Source organism: Seriola dumerili, unplaced genomic scaffold (assembly GCF_002260705.1).
Source record: "Seriola dumerili isolate Sdu_G_001 unplaced genomic scaffold, Sdu_1.0 BDQW01000035.1, whole genome shotgun sequence".
In the NCBI taxonomy this organism is placed as follows: domain Eukaryota; kingdom Metazoa; phylum Chordata; class Actinopteri; order Carangiformes; family Carangidae; genus Seriola; species Seriola dumerili.
Window position 1 is genome coordinate 369,552 of NW_019174290.1, and position 20,635 is coordinate 390,186.

Genomic DNA, 20,635 nt, shown 5'->3' on the forward strand with positions numbered 1-20,635 from the left:
CTGGTTACAACACAAGGACGGAGATGACGACAGTCAGTGATGCAGACATTGCACGTGTTTGCAGGTCATTCTAACTTTTACATGTTAACTGTATAATAATGTCAACATCAGTCGACTTTAAAAATTGATTTGGTGGAGGCTTTCAATGGGACATTACTTGTAGTGATAATTGTTAAATAACTACACAGGCAAATTATTTCAGAGAAAGACATTTTGGACCAAGATCAATCTATGATATAATCAATCGGGAACAATCTCTAAATGATTTGTGGATTGATTCTCACTGGTAAAGTCATAGAACAAATACCTTTCAAAACCATTGTGGTTGTTTGCATTCTTCAGATTTGAGAATAGCACCTGAACCCTGGCACCCTGAAATGATGTTCATGGTGGGCAACATCACGAAAACATAACAGACAAGAACATGTATTGATCAACAGCTCTGGACCCAGGCTTGCTCTCTGTTATTATAGCAGTATCAAATATCTACATGTAGGATTCACAGATACAGTTGTAAAACTGTAGCATGTAAAACTACTTTCATTTCTAATTCAGAAAGTTTCATTTGTGACTTGACCATCGGGTGAAACAGACACATCACAGTGACTTGACTATTTCCTGCAAAAATCAGACATGTTGGCAACAAGTGTGAACAGAAGGGAAGTGGTGACGGTGAGGCGTGAGGACAAGAGTGCAGGCTGACCTGATTTTGGGGTCATGGTGGTTTGGGTACTGAAATGTTCAGGTTGAAGTTGCCAGATTTTGCTAATCTGTCAATAACAGTGGCCTCCCTCCATTTCTGGGTCAAAATGCCCTCTGCACTGTCATGGTGCAAAAGGGCCACTTCAATTTCACAACATCATAGTTCTTTCTCTGAAGCAGACACATCTTTTTTTTTTTTAATAAGTCTGTAGTACTGATATGAAAAACTATGCAGTGTAATATTCTGTTAACAATACTTTCTCAACATACACGTGTAACATAAATCTGAATGTACTTGAATTATTTATGTGTTGCAGATCACCTCTTTCTACCAGTTCATGTCTATCAGTCTACAAGATGGCGCTAATAGGAGGCCACATATTAATATTGTAAACATGAGGTAAAGCAGTCGTTTGGTTAGTCTACTGTTGATGCTTGTCGACTGACGATAATGTGTCTATTCAAATGACTAAGATACTGTGTTTATAGATATCTAACGTCATGATTCTTGTTCACAAATGTATAAATAGTCAAGTGTTAATGTCAGATTTGTCTTTTCGTTACCTGATAATTGAAACTGCAAATAAAGGTCATTTTACATGGTCATATTCTGTATATAGTTGACTAATTACACACATTTATATTTGCACATCCTGCATAATATTCCTTTGAACTGATCTTTACTATTAATGATGAGTCACTTCTTTATGGTGTTATATCATTATTATTATTACGCACGTCTATACACACACACACACGTGTACCACCGAGAGTACTTTTCACTAACACTGATTTTAATTGGTGCACTGATGCATTTAACTGATGCATTTAAAATAGATTACATGAACTGGAGCATCTCTCACTGAAACCACAGAGCAGAGCAAGCTGAGTGGAAGTGCGCCTCTCGGTGTCAATAAGGAACTCGACAAAGAACACGTCAGAAAAATTGGCAGTTTTAGCAACTTTTTCCCGCAAAATAATTCAATTTGCCTTAAGAGGAAAATAACATTTAAACTGTAACGCAGCATCTTTTCAAAACAACTTTTTCCAGTCTCTCAGGGAAAACCTGCCTCAGCCAATCTGACAAGTCCCTAACGCTCCATCATTTCTCTTTTTTTCCTTATGAACATAAAACCTTGTTGGGGTATTTTTGGAAGCATCTTTGTTAGTCCCCTCCTCTGTGTACTTCTTGTGTATAAAAAGCCTTGGAAAAAGAGTTGGTGGCATGTTTTTCCTCTGTGTGAAGCACATACTTTTACTCTTTTCCAACATTTTTAACCCAAACTCAAAATCTATTGATACTTGAGACAAATGTTTCATTTGACTCCTGGCAATGCGGGTGCAGTCACTAATGATTCTATTTTCTAAAAAACACCACTTGTACCCGTTACAGTTCGCTCTCAACTTACCAGAAATGCCTTTTTCCTCAGCAGCTATTGTTGCAAAGTTGCGTTTGCTTACGATTGATTGAATTTGACCTTAAATGCCTGAAATTTAATGAGTGGAAGTGTAAACCTGCAGCCACGAACAATTGTGAAGAACACAGGCGACAGTCTATGTTCCTATTTCATCACATTTCAGTGTTTATTGTACAATCAGGTCAGTTCACACATAATGGTCCATTGCACTGGATCATTAAAACTGGCATCACCATGAAAACAATCACATTGCTAATATCACTCAGTTGGGTGATATTATTAGGGATTATTACAAACACCTTTACAGGGAGAAAAGGTGGATCGGGTTTAGTGTTGCTTGGCTCAGGAGACGCTGAGCCTTTAGTTGTAAGAAGATGACACTGGTCTTTAAAAAGAAGTTTTTCAAGTCGCATCAAAATATGTACACATAAAAAATATTACAAATTTTATTAAAAGACTAGTGCGGCTTGAGAGAGAGAGAAAAGACACGTGTGTAACGTTACAGACAGCGTGGACAGTTTACTGTTGCACAAACTGCTGAGGGTGGTGACAATGAAATGTTATTTCAAAAAACTGTGTGTGTCCAGCACACACAAACATATAAACTCACTCACACACACGCTCCCTGAAGAGGAATGAGGATAAAGGACTTTGGAGACCCTGGCTGGCTGTATTGTTTGTAAAAGTTAAACTTACTTGCACATGCACACTCACAAATGTTTAGGACCGTGGATACAGCTTCAGAGAAAGAAAACGAGAGAAAAGTGACAAACAAGGCAGGAAGCTATTTTTATGCCAAAGTGACTGCCGCTCTCAAAATTCCCTTTCAAGTATCTTCCCTGCCAACTACGTTTTTAACTGGACGAGATCTCCAAGTGATGGTTTGCTATCTGCCACAGTGGCTGGTTGTGTGGACAAACTGACCTGCCGCAACACAAATGTAACCAGCGTCTGGCTGGTAGCTGGTGCTCATTCCCAGCCCAGTGACCATGTCAGAGGGCAGGAGGGGCAGCGAGGAGGTGCTACGAGCACTTCCAAACACATACGGCCAGGCTCCCTCCAAAGAACATGTAGAGCAGGTTCTTCACCTCGTGTGTAACCTCAAAGCCGAAGCCTTCACCGATCACTACGTGCCACGAGCTCCCAAATTTCTTGTCCATAGACTCCTTGATCATCTTTGCTGCGCTCTGGGAAAGACAGCGAGGACAAATATAAAAAATAAAAATATTAACATGTTATATGGATTAAAGCCTATTGTTAACAATAATGATAATAATTTATAATAATACCAGATAAATATTAAAAACTGACAGGACAATATACACTTACCTCATTGTTGGTTGCAAATTTTTCACAGGCTGTAACACAGAGCTCCATGGTCTCAACCCTCATTTCCTCTGGCATGTCCGTGTGCTGAGAACAACACAAACTGTAAGGGTCTACATTTTCCTGTCCGGTCTATTACATACCGGTATTATGAGAGAGATGTGGACCAACAGGAATTACATTCTAAAAACTTTCTCACTTTAGATATCTAAAACAATTTAAGAACTTTATACAAAACTGTACAACAGAGCAAAAGTAAAACAGTATGCTGTATGCTGCAATCACAAATGGGAAATGTAAATGTCAACAACCAAGTGCAACCCTAAGAATGTCATGAGTGACTGACCTAATGTGCGACTACAAACACCACAGGACAAAAGGTGACAAATATGTTGGCAATCAGATATTTTGCAGACACAAAAAACAGTGCAGCACTGCTGTGTAGCCTATCTGCTACGATTTGTTCATCTTTGATTATATAAGAAATCATGTTACATCAATCTGAGCTAGATATTTTTCTCCACCACTTTCTGTTTACATATTTTGTGTTATCTGTTGATTGCATAATATGCACATATAAATACCACATGGGGTGTGATGAAATTCTGTCTGAATCTTATAATGTAAGGTAATGCCTTGAAGGAATCTTGTGTGTGCCTGTCTTTGATAAAAACTCATGCCCTATGATGGATAGCTGTTAAATATTTGAGTCTGTAAAGTACACATTCTCTCAGCTGCAGTTCAGTCAGGACTGCCTTTGTGTGTTTTAGTGACCCAGTCAGTTCGCAAGGTAGCAGTTTCTTACATTCCCCAAAAGCAGTTACAAAAAGCTCATACAGATTTTGGCAGTCACATTTTATGAACTTAGTAACAATTGCATTTGCAGCACTAAAACTTGTTAGCCTAAGATTTGCGGCCTACACAGCAAATTTATAGAATGACAATATAAAGTTGACGCTGTCATTGCAGAATGGGCTGCTCCCAGCCGCAGTTAGGATGTTTTTGTCCTGTAACCACTGGCACTGTCCCACTTCTCTCCTACCCTAATGAGAGGGAAGCTGTGAAGTCTCTTGTAGTCGGCCTCTTCTTTCTTTCCCTCGCCAGTCCCAGCCATTCCGACTCCTGCAAAAGGACATTTACTACATGTTAACAAAAAAATTATATCAATACTTAGAAGCTCTGCTAAATGTGTGTTAGAAAAGTATTTCATGTGTACAGTCCAGTATTGCACAGAAGAATCTGTAGCTAACTACTCTCAACAAGAACCGGCTGGAGACGAGGTTAGCTAATATCACTTAGCCGTTACTAGCTAGATACAACAAGTATCGTATCGTAGTTAACATCAGAATAGACTATTTCACTTTTGGGCAGTATACATATATCGCACATTACGACTGGTTTCGTGAACTTGATCGGGCTTTATCATGTTTGTAACCTTAAATAGCTTGACAGGTTTCTACTAGCTAGCTAATTAGCCTAGCTAGTTCGATGGCAAACAGCTGATGCTACCGGTTGATGTTTCCTATCCCAAATTTGACTTATTATAATGCACTGTCGTGTGATTACCGGTGACGGTGTGTTGTCGATAGTTTATATATGCAAAGTGACACGGAGGCGGGTTACTTACGAGGCGTTTGTCCAGCGAAAACTTCTCCTATTTTACTCCCAGTTCGGTCGTTAAGGAGACATTTTAAACAACAGACGTCCGTAGAGAGAAGCCCCGCCCACTACAGCCAAACGCCGTTCCTATTGGTTCAGAGGCTGTCAATCAACTGAAAGAGAACGCGGTTGTAAACCGCCCCTTTTCACCAAAACTACTTATTTGTTTATTTTCGATTGAAAATGAATGTATGAGAATGTATTCAACAGCGCATCATTATAATAATTGTGGAAAGACACCTACTACTTTCCCATCTAGCTGCACTTGTATGCAAAAGTGTGGGCACCGCTGTGGAAACTACATATTTTGTAGATTTTTGAAGTAAAGAAAACTAAAAACCCTCCCTCCCTGCAGCTAACAGACACGGGGAAATTTTAACTGTAACACTCCCAAGACAGCCTAAAAACATCTCAAAACTTGAAGTGATCTACAGGAAGAGTGGGTGAAAATTCCTAAATCAAGTATAAAACGAAGACTGGCTACTGAAATAGTTTGCAAGCTTTGATATCTGCCAACTTAATAGTCAATTATTCAGATGATTTATTAATAATTAAAAAATAGTAAAAACCAGACTCTAAAAATACAACATTACAAATAAAAGTCCTGTGCTCAAAACTTGGAGCTAATTTGGACTGCGTTATATCTGTAACAATGTAATAGTGCAGGACCGCTGCAGTAAAATCACTCTATTCACAATTTTACTTGATAGTATTAGCAAAAAGTACTCTTGTTCATTATGCAGATTAATCCCTGTCAGTGCTGAATTATTATATCACCAGATTACATTTGATGCATTAACATAAGCAGTACTTAAATGTTGTTGTCAGTTAGGTGGAGCTAATTTAACTGCTTTATGTACTGGTTCTTTTAATCTGTGACAATGCACCAGTGCAGTAACACTAAAAGTAAGTGATGAAATGTTATTCAAATAAAAGTAATGAAATATTAGCAACAAAATGACTACTATTTATTATGCAGAATGGTCAGTGTTATATTACTGAATCAGAATATTTGATGAATGTTGTTATGTAATATACTTTAATGTTATAGTTGTTTGGGGTGGAGCTAATTTCAACAGCTTTAAAGGGTAATTAAAAAAAAAAAACAATTATATCTTAACTGTAACTATTTATATTTTTGTGTAAACTCTTAATCTAAAAAGTACTGCATTTATTTGACAGCTGTACTCTCAAATAAATGCAGTGGAGTAAAACGTACTATACTTCCTTCATAAATGTAGTGCAGTACACGTAGCATAAAATGGAACCGTCAAGTGAAATAAAAGTAATTTAGTAAGTGCAATACTTTTTTAAATTTCATTTTCCTTTTTGAATTAATGCACTGTGATAAAAGGAATCCAATATATGAAGACAGACTGTTGGTTCATTCATCTAATGAAGAAGTGGTATGAATGTTGCATAAATGTACAGACTTTCCACCACTGTCTAACTATGTGTCTGTCTGCCTGTTCTAAAATTACACCACTGTCTAACAGACTGTGTGCAAGTGAAACCCGTTTCAATCCGTCCTAATCAGCCCTCTCACTGACTCTGACCCACATTCAGCTAGAAACATCTGGGTGGAATCCCCAGGTGGAGAGCTGTGGCCCAGAATTGTCAGTATGCTACACACGCACACACACACACACACACACACACACACACACACACACACACACAGATGCCACAAACCCAAACTCACACACGCAGAAATCCACAAAGCTTTGAAAGTGAGATAGGCCCAGATTCTCTGTCTGTTAGCCTGCGTTGTGCATTTAGTGTCACACGCCCGATGAAGTAACCCAGTCTGAAATTCCACCACAAGCATCTGGATTACTTTGCTTTCTGAAACAATGAGTCTGCTCTGGATTAGAGAGGATTATCAATCAATCCCCAGAGAGGCAGACAAGCAGATCACGTGATAATCTTTCTCCTCTTCTATTTGTCTTTTTTTCCTTGTCTCTACTCGTCTTTCTGCACCCAGGAAGAGGCTGCAATTTGTGGACCATAAGTTTAAACCTAGCCCCTCACCTCATCTCTACTGCCTCCTTTTGATAAACAGTATAAGCCATTAACTGATTGCACAGCGACAGATTATGTTATGAAATGCTTTTGCAGGGGCTTTGATCGGACCAGTCGACCCAGTTTGGCGACAACATCGGTTAGAGAGCCAAATAAATACATTCTGACTGCACAATCCCAACTCAGGGATAATATTCCCAGAGCTTTCAATCATATCACACATTCTTCATCAGTGGGTGGAATTTGCTCAGTTGTCATGGTGATGAGTGTGTTTGGGGGGCTGAGAAGCTGTATGATTTCAACCTCAGGACTTTTCATCCTTTTGGGCATAGAGTTAAGATACTCAAGGTCTTCTTACTAGCTTTTTCTGGAAATGTTTAACCATATCATGTCAGCTTCTTCATCATGGAACTTGAATTGCTCTTATCTCGTCTCCAATGATAACAATCAACTTTCATGCTTATCAGATTTTAGACAAAGTGATATCATTAAAGCTAAAACTAGCAGTCATAAATTAATCTATTGCAAAAAATCAACATTTATTTTGAAAATTGATTAACTGTTCAGGTCAGTTGATAGCTGCATGTTGATGAACTGAAAGTTAAAGGTTAATGAACTGTATAGTACTGTAGAGTTTAAAATATGCATTTTGGTCAGAGAGCAAAAAGCAAAAAGAAATGTTATTGCTCTACTCTCAACAATCGGCTGTTTTTATATTTGGTGCTGTACTGATTAAAAAAATAGCATGTTAGCATAGCATCATACTGATAAACAGCTTATGCATGTTGTGTGCATTGTTGGATCAAGTGTGAAACATAAAATATACTGCGAGAGAGAAAGAGAGGGAGCATTAAATACCCAGGTGAGAAGCTCACAAAGAGGAGTGCCAGAGGGCTGGAAGGTGAGCTGAAATAAGAATGTCAAAACAAAAAGAGAGAAGAAGATGGAGGTGTTTTTTGACACAAGGTGTAGTGAAAAAAAATGTCAACAGGGGATGAGAAAGGGATGTAAGAGGGGGAGGAGGAGGAGGTGATGGTGGTGCTGGCACAAAGACCTTGAGGAAAGTATTCATCATGAGGAGAAAATATTGTATAAACATTTTGTGGTAAATATGAGATGAAGCAGAGTCCTGAACACAGAGAAAAATGCTGCTTTACTTGATGGTGAAGAAAGTTAAGGAAAACAGTTTGTATAATTGACGACAGCGTTAGAGAGCGAAGCGGTTCAAGGTGAAGGACTGATCAACAATGAAATTACAGTGTACATGTGGAGGGTGAAGAATTGCTTGACTGGAGAGCTAGCAGCGATGACACGATGCAGTGCAGCGAGAATAAAATTCATTTGAAATCTGTGTCTGTATTCACAAGTGTAATGACTCAGGCAGGTTGGACCCAAATGCAGAATCAAAGACGGGCAGGTACAATGAAGATAATTTAATAACAAAAGCAGGATTACATGTAGACGAGATGACAAAGATAACTGGCAGGAAAACTGGTAGACAAAAAAACACACGCTCAAAGCAGCAACACGAGGAAAACCTCACAGAACCAGAACTCGAACAGGAACTAAAGCAGAACTAACTCTGAGGAAACTGAACAGACAAACTGAGGAGGGGTGAGGGAAATACAGAGACTTAAATACACTAGTGAGGGGAAGACAATAGGACACAGGTGAAACTAAAAGGTCTGTGGGAAGCAATCACACAGGTGGGGAACAAACAAAGACAGGAGGAAAAACCCATGATGGACACACAAGGAAGATCATTTCAAAATAAAACACGGAGTCCAAGCAAAGAGTCACTGAGAGGGGCAGATCATGACGGCGAGGAAGGCTGACACGCTGCGAGCGTCTTCGCAGCAGGGGACGAGGAAAGAATTGAGAAAGAGAAAAGAGAAGGATTATGAGAGGGATGAAGATTTGCTTCAAAAAATTAATATTTGAGTTGGTGTGCGTGCGACGGAGAGTGCAGTGGTGGTGGGTCACACAAGGATTTCCATAATATCTGCCTGCATGCCTCAGAGAGAGAGAGGTAATTAAGGTGTATGTATAATTCAACAGCAGAGGAAGCAGATTGCTGGGGAGGGGGGAGGAAGACCCCGTGTGACTCTGCTAACAAGCTGTGACAGAGGCGAGATCAACAGAGAGATGGAGCAGGGAATCATCATCCAAAAAAAGACTGTGAAGGAAAATAATCACTGACCGACTGTGAGGTTGGCTGACTGATTAACCAACTGAGTGACAGCTTGATGACTCAATGACTGACTCACTAACGCATGCACTCACTGATTGATTGTTTGATTTTGTAATTGATCGGTGGTAACAGGCAGTTGATCGTGTTGGGTTAGTTAGAGTTGTGCGGAGTGAATTAATCATTTTCATGGCATATATTCGTGTATCTAATTTAGTTAACAATTAACTCTTTCTTGAATGATGTTGCTGTATTCATTCATTCATCTGGGTTCAAAATAGTTCTTGAGGAGTCCTTGGGATTTTACACTTTTCCCAGTGTTGATCCATAAGAAAGTATTTGTGGTTTTAAGGACCAAAAATCATCTCAGTGTACATGTCGGTGAGCCAATCAGAAGAGAGGAGGCTCTGAGCCTCTCCTCTGATTGGCTGACTGTTGAACAAAAATATAACAGATTTCAGGCAAAACACTCAGAGAAACCAAATCCTGCAGGGTTGGATGGTGGGTCGGGGTGGGCGGGGCTTGGGGCATGGCTGAGAGTGGTGACTGCTTTGTTGTGACATCACAAAGTTACAGGAAGTCCCGACGGCTGGTTTTAAGTCTCAGTGTCTGAGTACAGGCTGTGTGCATTTCTCTGTGGACTGAGGCTTTGACACTTTCACAGTATTAATATAGAACCTAGACTTGCTTTATAATAAAAAAAAAGACATGGAAATCTACCTTTATACAATGTGGGACCTTTGAAGTTTCACCAAAGTTACTGAAGTTCATCCCGAGGGGGGCATGAATATGTGCAGTAAATTTCATGATAAAACATTTAATAATTGTTGAGATATTTCAATAAAAAACAGGAATATCAAATTCATGATGGCACAAGAGTAAAGTCAGCGAATCATCAAAGTCAGTAGGATTCATCCTCTGAGGACCATGAATGTCTGTACATAAGTTCATGGCAATCCCTGCAGTTGTTGTTTAAATATTTCAGTATAGACCAAGAGAAAAAGAAATCTTGCTATTCAAGCAGTTTATTGGCAGAGCTTTAATTTCTGTAGCCCTTGGACGATGAATAAACTCCTAGAAGGCAGTTTATGGTGGTGATTTCAATTGGGACCCAAATTTTTTATTGCCACAGGGCCCTGATTCAGATAAACGAGGACATGACACAAGAGAGAAGAAGGCAACTAAATATTGAAAAACAGGCTGGATCCTTTGATGAGCAATCTCAATAGTTTGAGAATATCCTTTAAAATGTGACTAACTTCCCAGTCAGAATCATCTGTCCATGACTTTATACTCCACAAGCAATCTGTTAAAGCACTCCATCAGAAAACACGCCTACACTGAACAGATGGGAGCGTTGCCCAGCCATGGCAAAGATCTGCTTTCGACCAGGAGTGAAGCAAGTGACTGACAACATTTTTATTAATTAAATAAAACCTCAAATTAAGTGATGAGTGTAAAAATCAAATTGCATCAATTCAAAGTGTAGTGAGTCACTTATTTCCACAAATCTGTTTTTAGTATCACTTATAAAGGACAAGAGTAGTAATGGTGATTTTATTTCTATGAGTAGCTTTAGTGATAAAAAAAAAAACAAAATAAACAATACTAGGACTTGAATCTTAATCACATTTCTTTGGTCATAAGACTAAAGAAAAAGAGAGGGAAGCTAAAAAGAGACAAATAAAACTTTGATATGTCATCAGTGGGAGGTTACACATCAGATCACAGATCAGCTGAGCCGAACGCCAAGAAACGCTGCGTGTGTGGGCAGATCAGTCCTCACGAAGCAAATCTATGAGTAATCTATTATGTCTACCTAAATGATCTGGTTCTCTGCTGAATAATCGCCTCAGTGTCTCCATATTAACACACACACACACACACACACACACACACACACAAACACACACACACACACACACACACACACACACACACGCACACGTCATAGGCAAATTCACCTGACAGCAAAAACACAGCTCATCTAGTCTTACAGCTAGATGAGATTAGGCTGCGTACCTATGTGTGTGTGTGTGTGTGTGTGTGTGTGTGTGTGTGTGTGTGTGTGTGTGTCAGGAGGGTTAACACTATCCATTGTTAACCCTCATGACACACACACACAGAGTTGCTTAGTTGAGGTGTAATCCAGGTGAGCTGAGAGGTGTAAAGAGATCTGTCTGCTCACAACCAGCGTACGCATGCATACGCACACGCACACGCGCACACACACACACACACACACACTTTGATGTTATTTTTGAGCTACGACTCTGCAGGTGTTGTCATAACCATTTTATTGTTTTTATCCACCGATTTCACAATATCATAGAAGATCCATGAAGATGCAAATAAGGACAAGTGCAACACCGTCACAGCCTTCAACAATCAAAAGCAAGAGAGAGAGAGAAAGTGACAGAGAAGAAGAAAGAGGAGACGAAGAAGAAAACATTAAAACATTTGACTTTTTTTTGTTTTTTTTTTTGTCTTTTTTTTTGGGCACGAGAGCCCAGGCAGGCACTTTACAGCTGGGTGTCAAATCGTACGTGGGCCTGATGTCTTGAGGTAACAGAAGCACGAGCTGCATTTTAACCACAGATCACGTCACTGCACAGTGTTCAATCCCTCTCTCCTCACACTGGGCGGCTTGTTCTACTTTCTCTAAACTATTTCTATGATGTACCATTTTGAACTTGCACTGAGCTCAGGAAATGAAGCACACCCCACCTGTCTTGTTGTCGCTAACAAAGACGCAAATCAAATGCTAAACATTTCGAGAATTACGATCATTTGACAAGAGCCCACTGAAAACCAGAGACAGCCTCAGAGGTGGGAGTATGTAGCGTCACGGCTCAAGGTTATGTATTTCGCAGGTGTAAATCTGTGGAAGTCCTGGTGTGCCAGCTTGAGCTAAAACTCAATCATTTGCTATGGTTGTTGTCCAAAAGAGCGCTCACTAACTTGATTACACCTTCCACCCGTTGGTCTCCATCAGGCAGTGTGGCAGAGTTACCATCTGGTGATGTTTAGGGTGGAAATGTCGGATTGGATTCATATGTCCATGTTTTCTTTTTCTCCAATATGATGGAAATAGAGGTCGGTTTTGATTCTGATCAAGGTTACATTCATACAGCCACAGGGGGGACAGAATAATTATTATTAAACATAGTTTACATTAACACTCAAGTCTAGAGATTTCAACTTATTCTAAAGGTCCAAACTGGCTGTGCTAGAAGTAATGACTGAAGATCAATAAATATTGTCTATAACCCTAGTTCCTTAAATGTTTTTTTTTTTTTTATATTTATTTATTTATTTTGTTGTTCTTTAATTTGCTAAGAGAATAAGTAGCTTGGATTAATGGCTGCCTAACGACAGCTTCCAAGTAAAGAAACACCAGAAAGTGTGAGTTGGTCTTCAGGCGTTTCTCTATGTCAAGTACAAAACGGTCATCATAGAAAGAATCCACTTCTTACACTTTGCTTTCTGTTGTGTGAGGATCTGATTCACCACGAAGACATCTGTGTGCTTAAGAGTGTCGGGCAGTTTGGGGGACATCAACTTTGTAATATACACATTTTGAGTTAGTTTCTTCAGTGACAGTAAATGTGACCTTGGTCATGCAAATATACTTAGACATTCCATCTGCTTTACATTCAAGGATACAACACAGTTTTATCAAACTCACTCAGGTTTTTGTCACGATTTCAGTGTCTGATCGGTGCTTTGGTTCGACATCAAGTGTTTATTTCAGAGGTCAATCGAGAGTGCCGCTTTGTTTAAGTTGGAATCGAAAGCGCTGCAACTTAACCGTGCAGGACTGTGAGGTGTGTGAGAGGCTACAGCAGGAGGAGCAGACTGGCACAGAGCGACATTAGCAGAGATACATTACACAATATACATTTATAAGACCACTGTTTTACCAAAACATGGTATGCAATATAGAAAAACGTAAAAGTACACGGACATCACTCAACAGGATCGTATAAGTTAAAAATGAAGAAAACTCATTTTGTTCCCCATTGAGTGTTGAAATCAGTGTTAGCATGATAGCGTCTCATAAATCAGTTTTAGCGTTAAACACAACCAGCTGGACACAAGATAAAGAAAGACAGAACTTTGTGTCACTTTGTTGTAAAATAAGTAACCCTTATATACGGCGCCATTAAAGGTTCCTTCATTACTGCATTCAAACCCATCAAAGCCTTCTGCCTGAAGGGCAGTAGAGTTAACCGGCCCAACAGATGATGACCCACAGCAGAGGGTGGTACATCTCACCAGAGCCCGTCAGTAATCTATTATAGAGCTCTTCCATAATAGTCCCGTTAAGTTAAACCACCCATGCAGCCTTCACTAAAGTGATGCCGTGACTAAACTCACTGTATCTCACTGCAGAAGTAAACACATGAGCGTGGACACCAACACAAAAATCAAAACAGATACACCACTCTTAACGACTTAACAGCTCCACCTTTCAGTCCAGCAGAGAAGCTCCCATCCCCCACACAAACAAATATACTCCAATATGATACGCCTTTAAACTCCTGAATCGACTCCTAAATCGACCTATCAAACACGACCACCCATGGCCGGCTTCTCCCAGTCACCCCCCTCACTGTTTGGGGCTGGAGGGATTGGATCTCTGGGCGGCGTGGCAGGGGTCCAGGGACTCCTTGGTGGCGCCGCCATAGACATCTACGTCGTGGTCGGTCCAGGGGGCGATGTTGCCGAGCGCCGAGGAGCTGCATTCGGCCAGGGCGGCCACCTCCGCAGGCTTCAGCACCCGATCCCACAGGTTGAACTGGGAGAGCTCCCCGACCAGGGCCTGGGAGGCATCAAATCGCCCCCCCAACGTATCCTTGGGTAGGAAGAGATGGAAACAAAACAATTTATCACATTTGTGGTGGGAACAAATGAACAGGAAACCAGAGTATGAAAAGAACTTGTAAGTACGTATATAATAATATATATATATATATATGTCAGCCTTGTAGTTTACCCTCCATCAGTGTAACAAAACATTTGAATGACCGGCGAGAACACGACACGTTTTTTGGATTTATACTAAAATGAAAATGCAGATGAAATTTTTATCCATACACAGAAATATTGTGCTTTGATGATTTCCCCCTAAATAAGATTTAAAAAAGTGTTTATCCTTCCGTCAGAGAACCCTTGTGAGGGGGATGTCCTGGGATTTTCGAACATGAAATCTGCTCAACACATCCACCCAGCAGCAATTCATCATTCATCCACAACACTGATTAATAAAGCACTTGCTCTCTCTCTCTCTCTCTCTCTCTCTCGCTCTCGCTCTAAAAAATATCCATTAAATCAAGTCTTGTTGCATCATTGCAGCATCTTGCAGAACTGGACTCAGCTGTCTGCTTTTTATCCTTTATGCAAGGACGATGAGCTTTGGGGTTTTCTTTTGACACTGGGGGGGGGTAATGTCACATTTCATAATGGTTATGTAATGTGGGTGTCTCGCTAATGAAGGAGAGACGCAGCCCAGTATGATGATAAACACCATTAGGTTTCAGTCTGTTCATGTGTGAAAAGCTATTGGTGCTCCCTTAAATTAGCTTGTGTTGTTTTCCTGGCCCTATATACATCCATTCATCAATCATCCATCCATTCATTAGTTTGCTCATCCATCCACCCATCCATTTGTCCATCCATCCATCATTTTGTTCATCTATCCATACCTGAATCTTTCCATTCATCCGTCTACCCACCAATCAATCCATCCATCCTTCTCAAACTCCATCTCACCTGTTCCTGTCCTAGTATGAGGACCCCTCCTGGTTTGATGGGATGCCAGGCAGCCAGACCCTCTCCCCTCCCCTTCATCTTCCCCCCCTGGTAGGCCTTCCACACTCCGTCCCTCAGGGTCCAGCTGACACAGATGTGCTGCCACTCGTCCTGCGGTAGGGACAGAGGCAGCTGCGCCACCTACAGGTCAGAAAAATACAGTTGGCCGTGATTAGATCTTTCATTACAAGGTGAGTGAGTGATTTCAAGTTCACTGAGCTGCAACACATCAAGCGATTACGGCTGGATATTGGACAAGTGTGGGCAGTAATCGGGACAGAATGTGGACACACTGGTGGTTTATGTCAGCACAACTACGCCCCGTGGACAGTCCCAACCTTCCTTCCACCACAGTAGCAAAACCCCCACTCCTCTCTGCAATGGAAACTAGAGGCGAAAGCACTATAAAACAGGTAAGCATTAATGCAGGACATAAAACAACAGCTGCAGAAAGACTGCCTCTGTACGTGTGCTGACATATGACAAAACAACCAAAGACACCGGTTTGTGTCAGACTGTTGCACCATTTTTATTCAAGGCTTTTATTTCGGATGAAAAACATTATATCCAAAGTCATATTCCCATTTGTTAGTGTATTTATTCTGGGGCAAATCACTGCCCTTGACATTTAGTTTCTAAGTGTTCTGGGTTTTTTTTTCTTTTTTGTAGTTTTAAAATTTTAATGTGTTGTTCAAGAGGTCCATCTGTTTTACTACTTTTTCTGTAGCAGCGGAATATAGGTTTTTTTTTTTTTTTTAAACCAGTGATGCATTAAATGGATGGTAAAGCTTAGACGGGGATCGACACACGTACACACCTTAGGCTATAGTGCGTCTGGAGAACCTACCTAAAATAAACTGTAAACAACATCGTACCCACTGAAACAATTGGTGATATTTTAAGTTGCACAGTTTGTTCTGTTCGTCACTCTGGAGACGTCTGTCACAAGTATGAACATGTTTTCAGTGCTCATTTGAATCAATGAATTACAACGAGCCACAAACTAGCTCGCACCGTCCTGTAGAACAGCATAACAAGCTAATAATGATTTCCATTGCAGGCTTTTGCTTGACTAATTATAAGGAAACCTGCGGGGTACAAAATGTTCTCTTTTTTTCTTCTTTTTCTGTTGTTTTTTACCAGAAGCCATTAATTTCCATGCATAATATACAATGTCACAATTACTTTTTTCTGTCTTACAGCTTCACTTATCTTCTATTTTTTATCTTTTAACCACTCGAGGTACAATCCAAACTCCCGTACCTTGTCGTTGATGAGCAGCTCCACAGGGTTGTGGACTCCCTGTAGCAGCACCAGCTCGTTAGGCTGCCCCGGCACTGAGTAAGAGAAGGGGGTCCCGATGCCCCCTTCTTTGGCCTTCAACCATACACAGGCTGTGAAGGCATACATCTCAGTTATCTCTTTTCTCACCAGGCCGTACATGTAGTTAGTCCGCATGGGGAAGGAGAGGACGAAGCCATCGGGGAACGACGGCTCTGTCAGCGCTTTGGAGACACAGATGAAGGAGATAAAAAGAAAAAGTCAGACGGCAGAGAGAGAGAAAACAGGGACCAACAATGCTTTAATGCCCAATTTATACAAGGACACTGGTATTTCTCTTCTTACTTATCCCTACCGGTTTGTGCACGCAGTGCACGCACAGCGCCTGGCAAGAGCTCAAGTGTTACAGTTAATGATCCGCCTCTATAAGTCAAGGTGCTTAAAGCACAGATGCAAGTGGAGACAGTGGGAGAGGTTGGGAGAATGACAGAGCTAAAGAGAGAATAGAGAAGTGCTTTTTCTTTCCTTTTAACCTTCCTCTTAACACCTCAGGAACTCTCATCTCTCCCCTACTGCTTCCACTTCACCTATTGCCAGCTCTCTGTTTTTTTCAGTGGTGTCCACCTGCAGTTACCTTGATTATCTTGATTATCTATGGTAGAAAAATTTCACAAACAAACAACCAATGAAACGACTCCAAAACCAATGTGACATTTCCAAACTACATTACTGATGACTCAAAATTAAGGAACCTTAAAATAAACTCCTATAATTATAAAGATTTACAAGTTGCAACTGAGGGCAGCAAATGACTTCACATCATTTTATTCCCTTTTCACTTATTTTTTGCTGTGTCATTTTTATTTTCACCTCCTAGACCTATTTGACATTTCACAACCTTCAGACCTCATTAATCACTTGATTTTAATCTACAGCTTATTCTCTACCGCTGTGATGAAGCAGTTTGCCCACAGTGCTCATTAAAGTTTCATTTTAGCCTTCTCTTGCAGTTCTCTCATGGAGGTCAGCTTGGTGATGCTGTTGTTTACCTCCTGCTTGTGTTCATCCATACATCCCTTCCTTCATTTATTTATCCACCACCCCCACGTCTTTGCTCTCTCCCCCTGGACTCACTGTGTTCCAGCTCAGTGACGCGGTGGCTGACGGTGTCGATGCCCTGGTTGATCTTCTCGTGTTGGCCCTGAGTCTCTTTCCTCATGGCCTGACGCTCCTTCTCCAGCATCTTTATCTTCCTCTCCAGCTCCCCCTCCAGGTCCTCCACCCTCCAGGTGCCCTTGCCACGCCCGGGGGAACCCTTGGTTGGGGGTTTGGGCGCAGGGGAAGCCGGGGAGGCGGGACGGCGACCCCCTGGGGTGGCAGCTGCAGGTGGGGAGGAAGCACTGCCCGTGGGTGGAGCGGGAGCCCTGCCGGTGTTACCAGGCGGGCTACTGCTGCTACTGCTGCTACTGCTGCTGCTGCTGCTGCTGCTGCTGCCACTTGTGCCCACAGACGTGTCGGTGAGGTTCAAGGCAGCTGGGCCTATCTCCGCCTGCAAGACAGACACATGAAAATAAAGTAAAGTAGGTATTTAAATGTCAATTATTACAAAATGTCTCACTAACAGTTGGATGGATGACCATGATATTCAGCAGACATATTCATGTCCCTCTCAGGATATTTGAAGCGCCTTATGAATTCGATTTTGAAAATTCAATTTTCCCCGTGCATTTGTATGAAAAAGCATGTTTGCTCCTCTAACGTCATTATAAGCTCTGAGATTCCCTTTTATAATTTTGTCCTTTTGAAAGTCTAAAGATCAAAACACTTGGCTTTTCAATTAAACCCTCGCGCTGCACTCAAACACTGCAGAGCCTTCCTTTCTCAAAATGAAATGAGTCACACACAGTCCACTTGGACATCTTTGCTTTCGTCAGTGTGTCCAATATCAATGATTATATTGATCAACTTGTGTAATTATGCCTGTTGGACAGATTGTGAGGGGTCAATATAATCTTTGAAAGTGGACATCTGGTCCGGATACTGTACTTTGAAGGCAGAGCGTTTGTGAGTGCTCATCCCACTTGTTTGTGATTCCCGGGAACAAGCAGAGCCTATTTCCTGTCTTCATTGTCGTAGCATAAATAGACGCATTAAACTATTCATGACAGCTGTGGCGTTTGTTATAAACTGAAATGAAGCTGAAGGAAGAGGAGTGACATGATGAAACAGCAGCACAGCGAGAGGTGTTGTGTTGATGATAGTAGTAGCCCAGCAGTGGTGGTATTAGTATTCATAGCAGAAGCTGAAAAAAAGAAGGTGTTGGTGAAGCAGCAGAAGAAAGAAAGAGAGAGAGAGAGAGAGAGAGAGATGCTGCTGTTGCGAGGGCGATATATAATATCAAGAGAGTTGCTGAGGCAGGACTGGATCTGGACGTCCGGGATATAAATTCACACTGACGGAGACAACCTTGTAACTGGCTGTTCTTGAAGAGGCCTGGCAGTGATGCAGCAGTGTCCGATTGTGTGTGTGTGTGTGTGTGTGTGTGTGTGTGTGTGTGTGTGTGTGTGTGTGTGTGTGTGTGTGTGTGCGGTTATAAGCCTCTCTATGTCTCAATCTCAGCACACACACACAGGCTGAGAACCTGACTCCCCCACCACCAACACCACCACCCTCTTTCCTGTCCAGCCAGCCTCATCTTTTATTTATTTCTCTATCCTGCTGTTGGATGCGGAGGTAGAGGAGCCAGAGAGAGAGAGAGGCGGCTCACACATGGGGAAGGGGGGGTGGGGGTGGGGGTGGGGGTGTGGGGTGGCGGGGTGCAGAGGGATGAGAAGGCCAGCAGGTGGAAAGATTTCCCTTGGGTCCATGGGGAGCGTGCGCAAGTCATGAAGAGCGTTTGTGTCATGAGTGACTTGTCAGAGATGAAGATAAAAGAGGGAGAGAAGGCGGTTAAAGAGGGGGGAGGGGAGGGGTGATGGAAAAGAGATCAGGCCAACATAAGATGATGAACATTAGATGCACAGACAAACGCTTTAAAGCTTCTCACTGCCATTATTTCTGCACGCAGCCAGTTGTGGGCGTTGGGATCTTTCCATTTAGGTAAATAGCAAAATTCTGAGAGGATATCTTCTCCAGCTTTTACCAAAGAGGTTCTTAAACTGCACTTGCCAGTTGAATAAACAGTGGGACAACAGGCTGTTTAATGGAACTGACTACGGTCTAATTCAGTCACTGTGAACGGACAGTGGCTAATTCATCCATTTTGGTATCAAGTTCAAATCTCCTGCTGCTAAGACAGAAAGCTCCAAACAGGAGGGCAACAGCAAAGAACAACAAGGTTTTGCCATAAGTTGTGCGTAGCCTGCGCTGAGTGTCTTTCCACTACCTCGAGTTTCTCATGCGGTCCTTCAGGTCCATTGAATTGGCCTGGCCAGTCTCCACACCTCGCTCCACAGCGCTCGCCGTCTGCGAGCTGCGCCGCGGGCGGAAGAGCTGACAATCATCCCCGGCCAATGACGCGGCGGGGCCGCTCCAGACCCGATGCTCCGGCTCCGGGACGCTCCTTCTCGTCCTCCAGGCCACTTCACAACTCGCTCACGCTTCCCCGTCAGCTTCCCGGATGGTCCCTCTGGTCCATGAGGATCTGGTCGTTTCTGCTGCAGGACCATCTGCCGGAGGCTCCTCCGCGGTGGTCCCGGAGATAAGTCCAGTCCTCATCACCGGTTCCGTACAGCGGCTCTCCGCTGCTGCTGCTGCTGCTGCTGCTGCTGCTGCTGGCTGCTGCTGCTTGCTGCTGCCCCGCGTTGCTTCAGATCTTTCGTCTTGCATTCTCCGACCGGTACAGGTGTGCAGATCAGCCGGGTGAAACTTGAAACTGTATTGTTGCGGACGACCCCCTCCAGTCTCCTCCCCGAGGTTTGAGTTTCGTTCAGAGTGGGAACTTCAGTCCGATGCTGTCCGTGAGCCCGTTTCCTCCATCGTAGGACTCGGCGCCGTGGAGGGCCACCCCAGCGGCCCGGCGTTGTGCCACCGACCCGTGCTCCAGGGGCTGGAGCAGCGTCTCCGATGTCAGGGGCGTTGTCGCTGAGAGGCGCGGCGCGTTTCCGGGGATAAACAAGACTGGCGCATGATGCCAGATTCGATACCGGCCCGAGGAAAGGCTAGCAAGTTGCCCGGCTCCCACAAGGCACGCACCACGACGCTAACTTCATTATGGACTGGTGGG

The 20,635-nt window shown here is 42.3% G+C and overlaps 2 protein-coding genes across 3 annotated transcripts in view; both read right to left on the reverse strand.

The window, feature by feature from the left end:
• Window positions 1-2,261: 2,261 nt before the first annotated feature.
• dnal4 (dynein axonemal light chain 4) lies at window positions 2,262-5,163 on the reverse strand. Its single transcript, XM_022738294.1, has 4 exons — window positions 5,074-5,163; window positions 4,489-4,568; window positions 3,450-3,533; window positions 2,262-3,307 (listed from the first exon to the last, which is right to left on the reverse strand). The coding sequence occupies exons 2-4, from the start codon at window positions 4,558-4,560 to the stop codon at window positions 3,143-3,145; spliced, it is 321 nt and encodes a 106-aa protein (XP_022594015.1). The 5' UTR covers window positions 4,561-4,568; window positions 5,074-5,163; the 3' UTR covers window positions 2,262-3,142.
• A 7,551-nt stretch (window positions 5,164-12,714) lies between these two features.
• The window catches only part of LOC111216564 (neuronal pentraxin receptor-like), a 9,703-nt gene continuing 1,782 nt past the window's right edge, over window positions 12,715-20,635 (reverse strand). For both annotated transcript variants that reach the window (XM_022738100.1, XM_022738101.1), the window contains 4 exons: window positions 17,545-17,959; window positions 16,393-16,634; window positions 15,091-15,270; window positions 12,715-14,173 (listed from right to left, as the gene is read on the reverse strand). In XM_022738100.1, coding sequence (XP_022593821.1) covers window positions 13,928-14,173; window positions 15,091-15,270; window positions 16,393-16,634; window positions 17,545-17,959 — 1,083 coding nt within the window. In that variant the 3' untranslated portion in view covers window positions 12,715-13,927. The remainder of the gene's footprint in view (window positions 14,174-15,090; window positions 15,271-16,392; window positions 16,635-17,544; window positions 17,960-20,635) is intronic.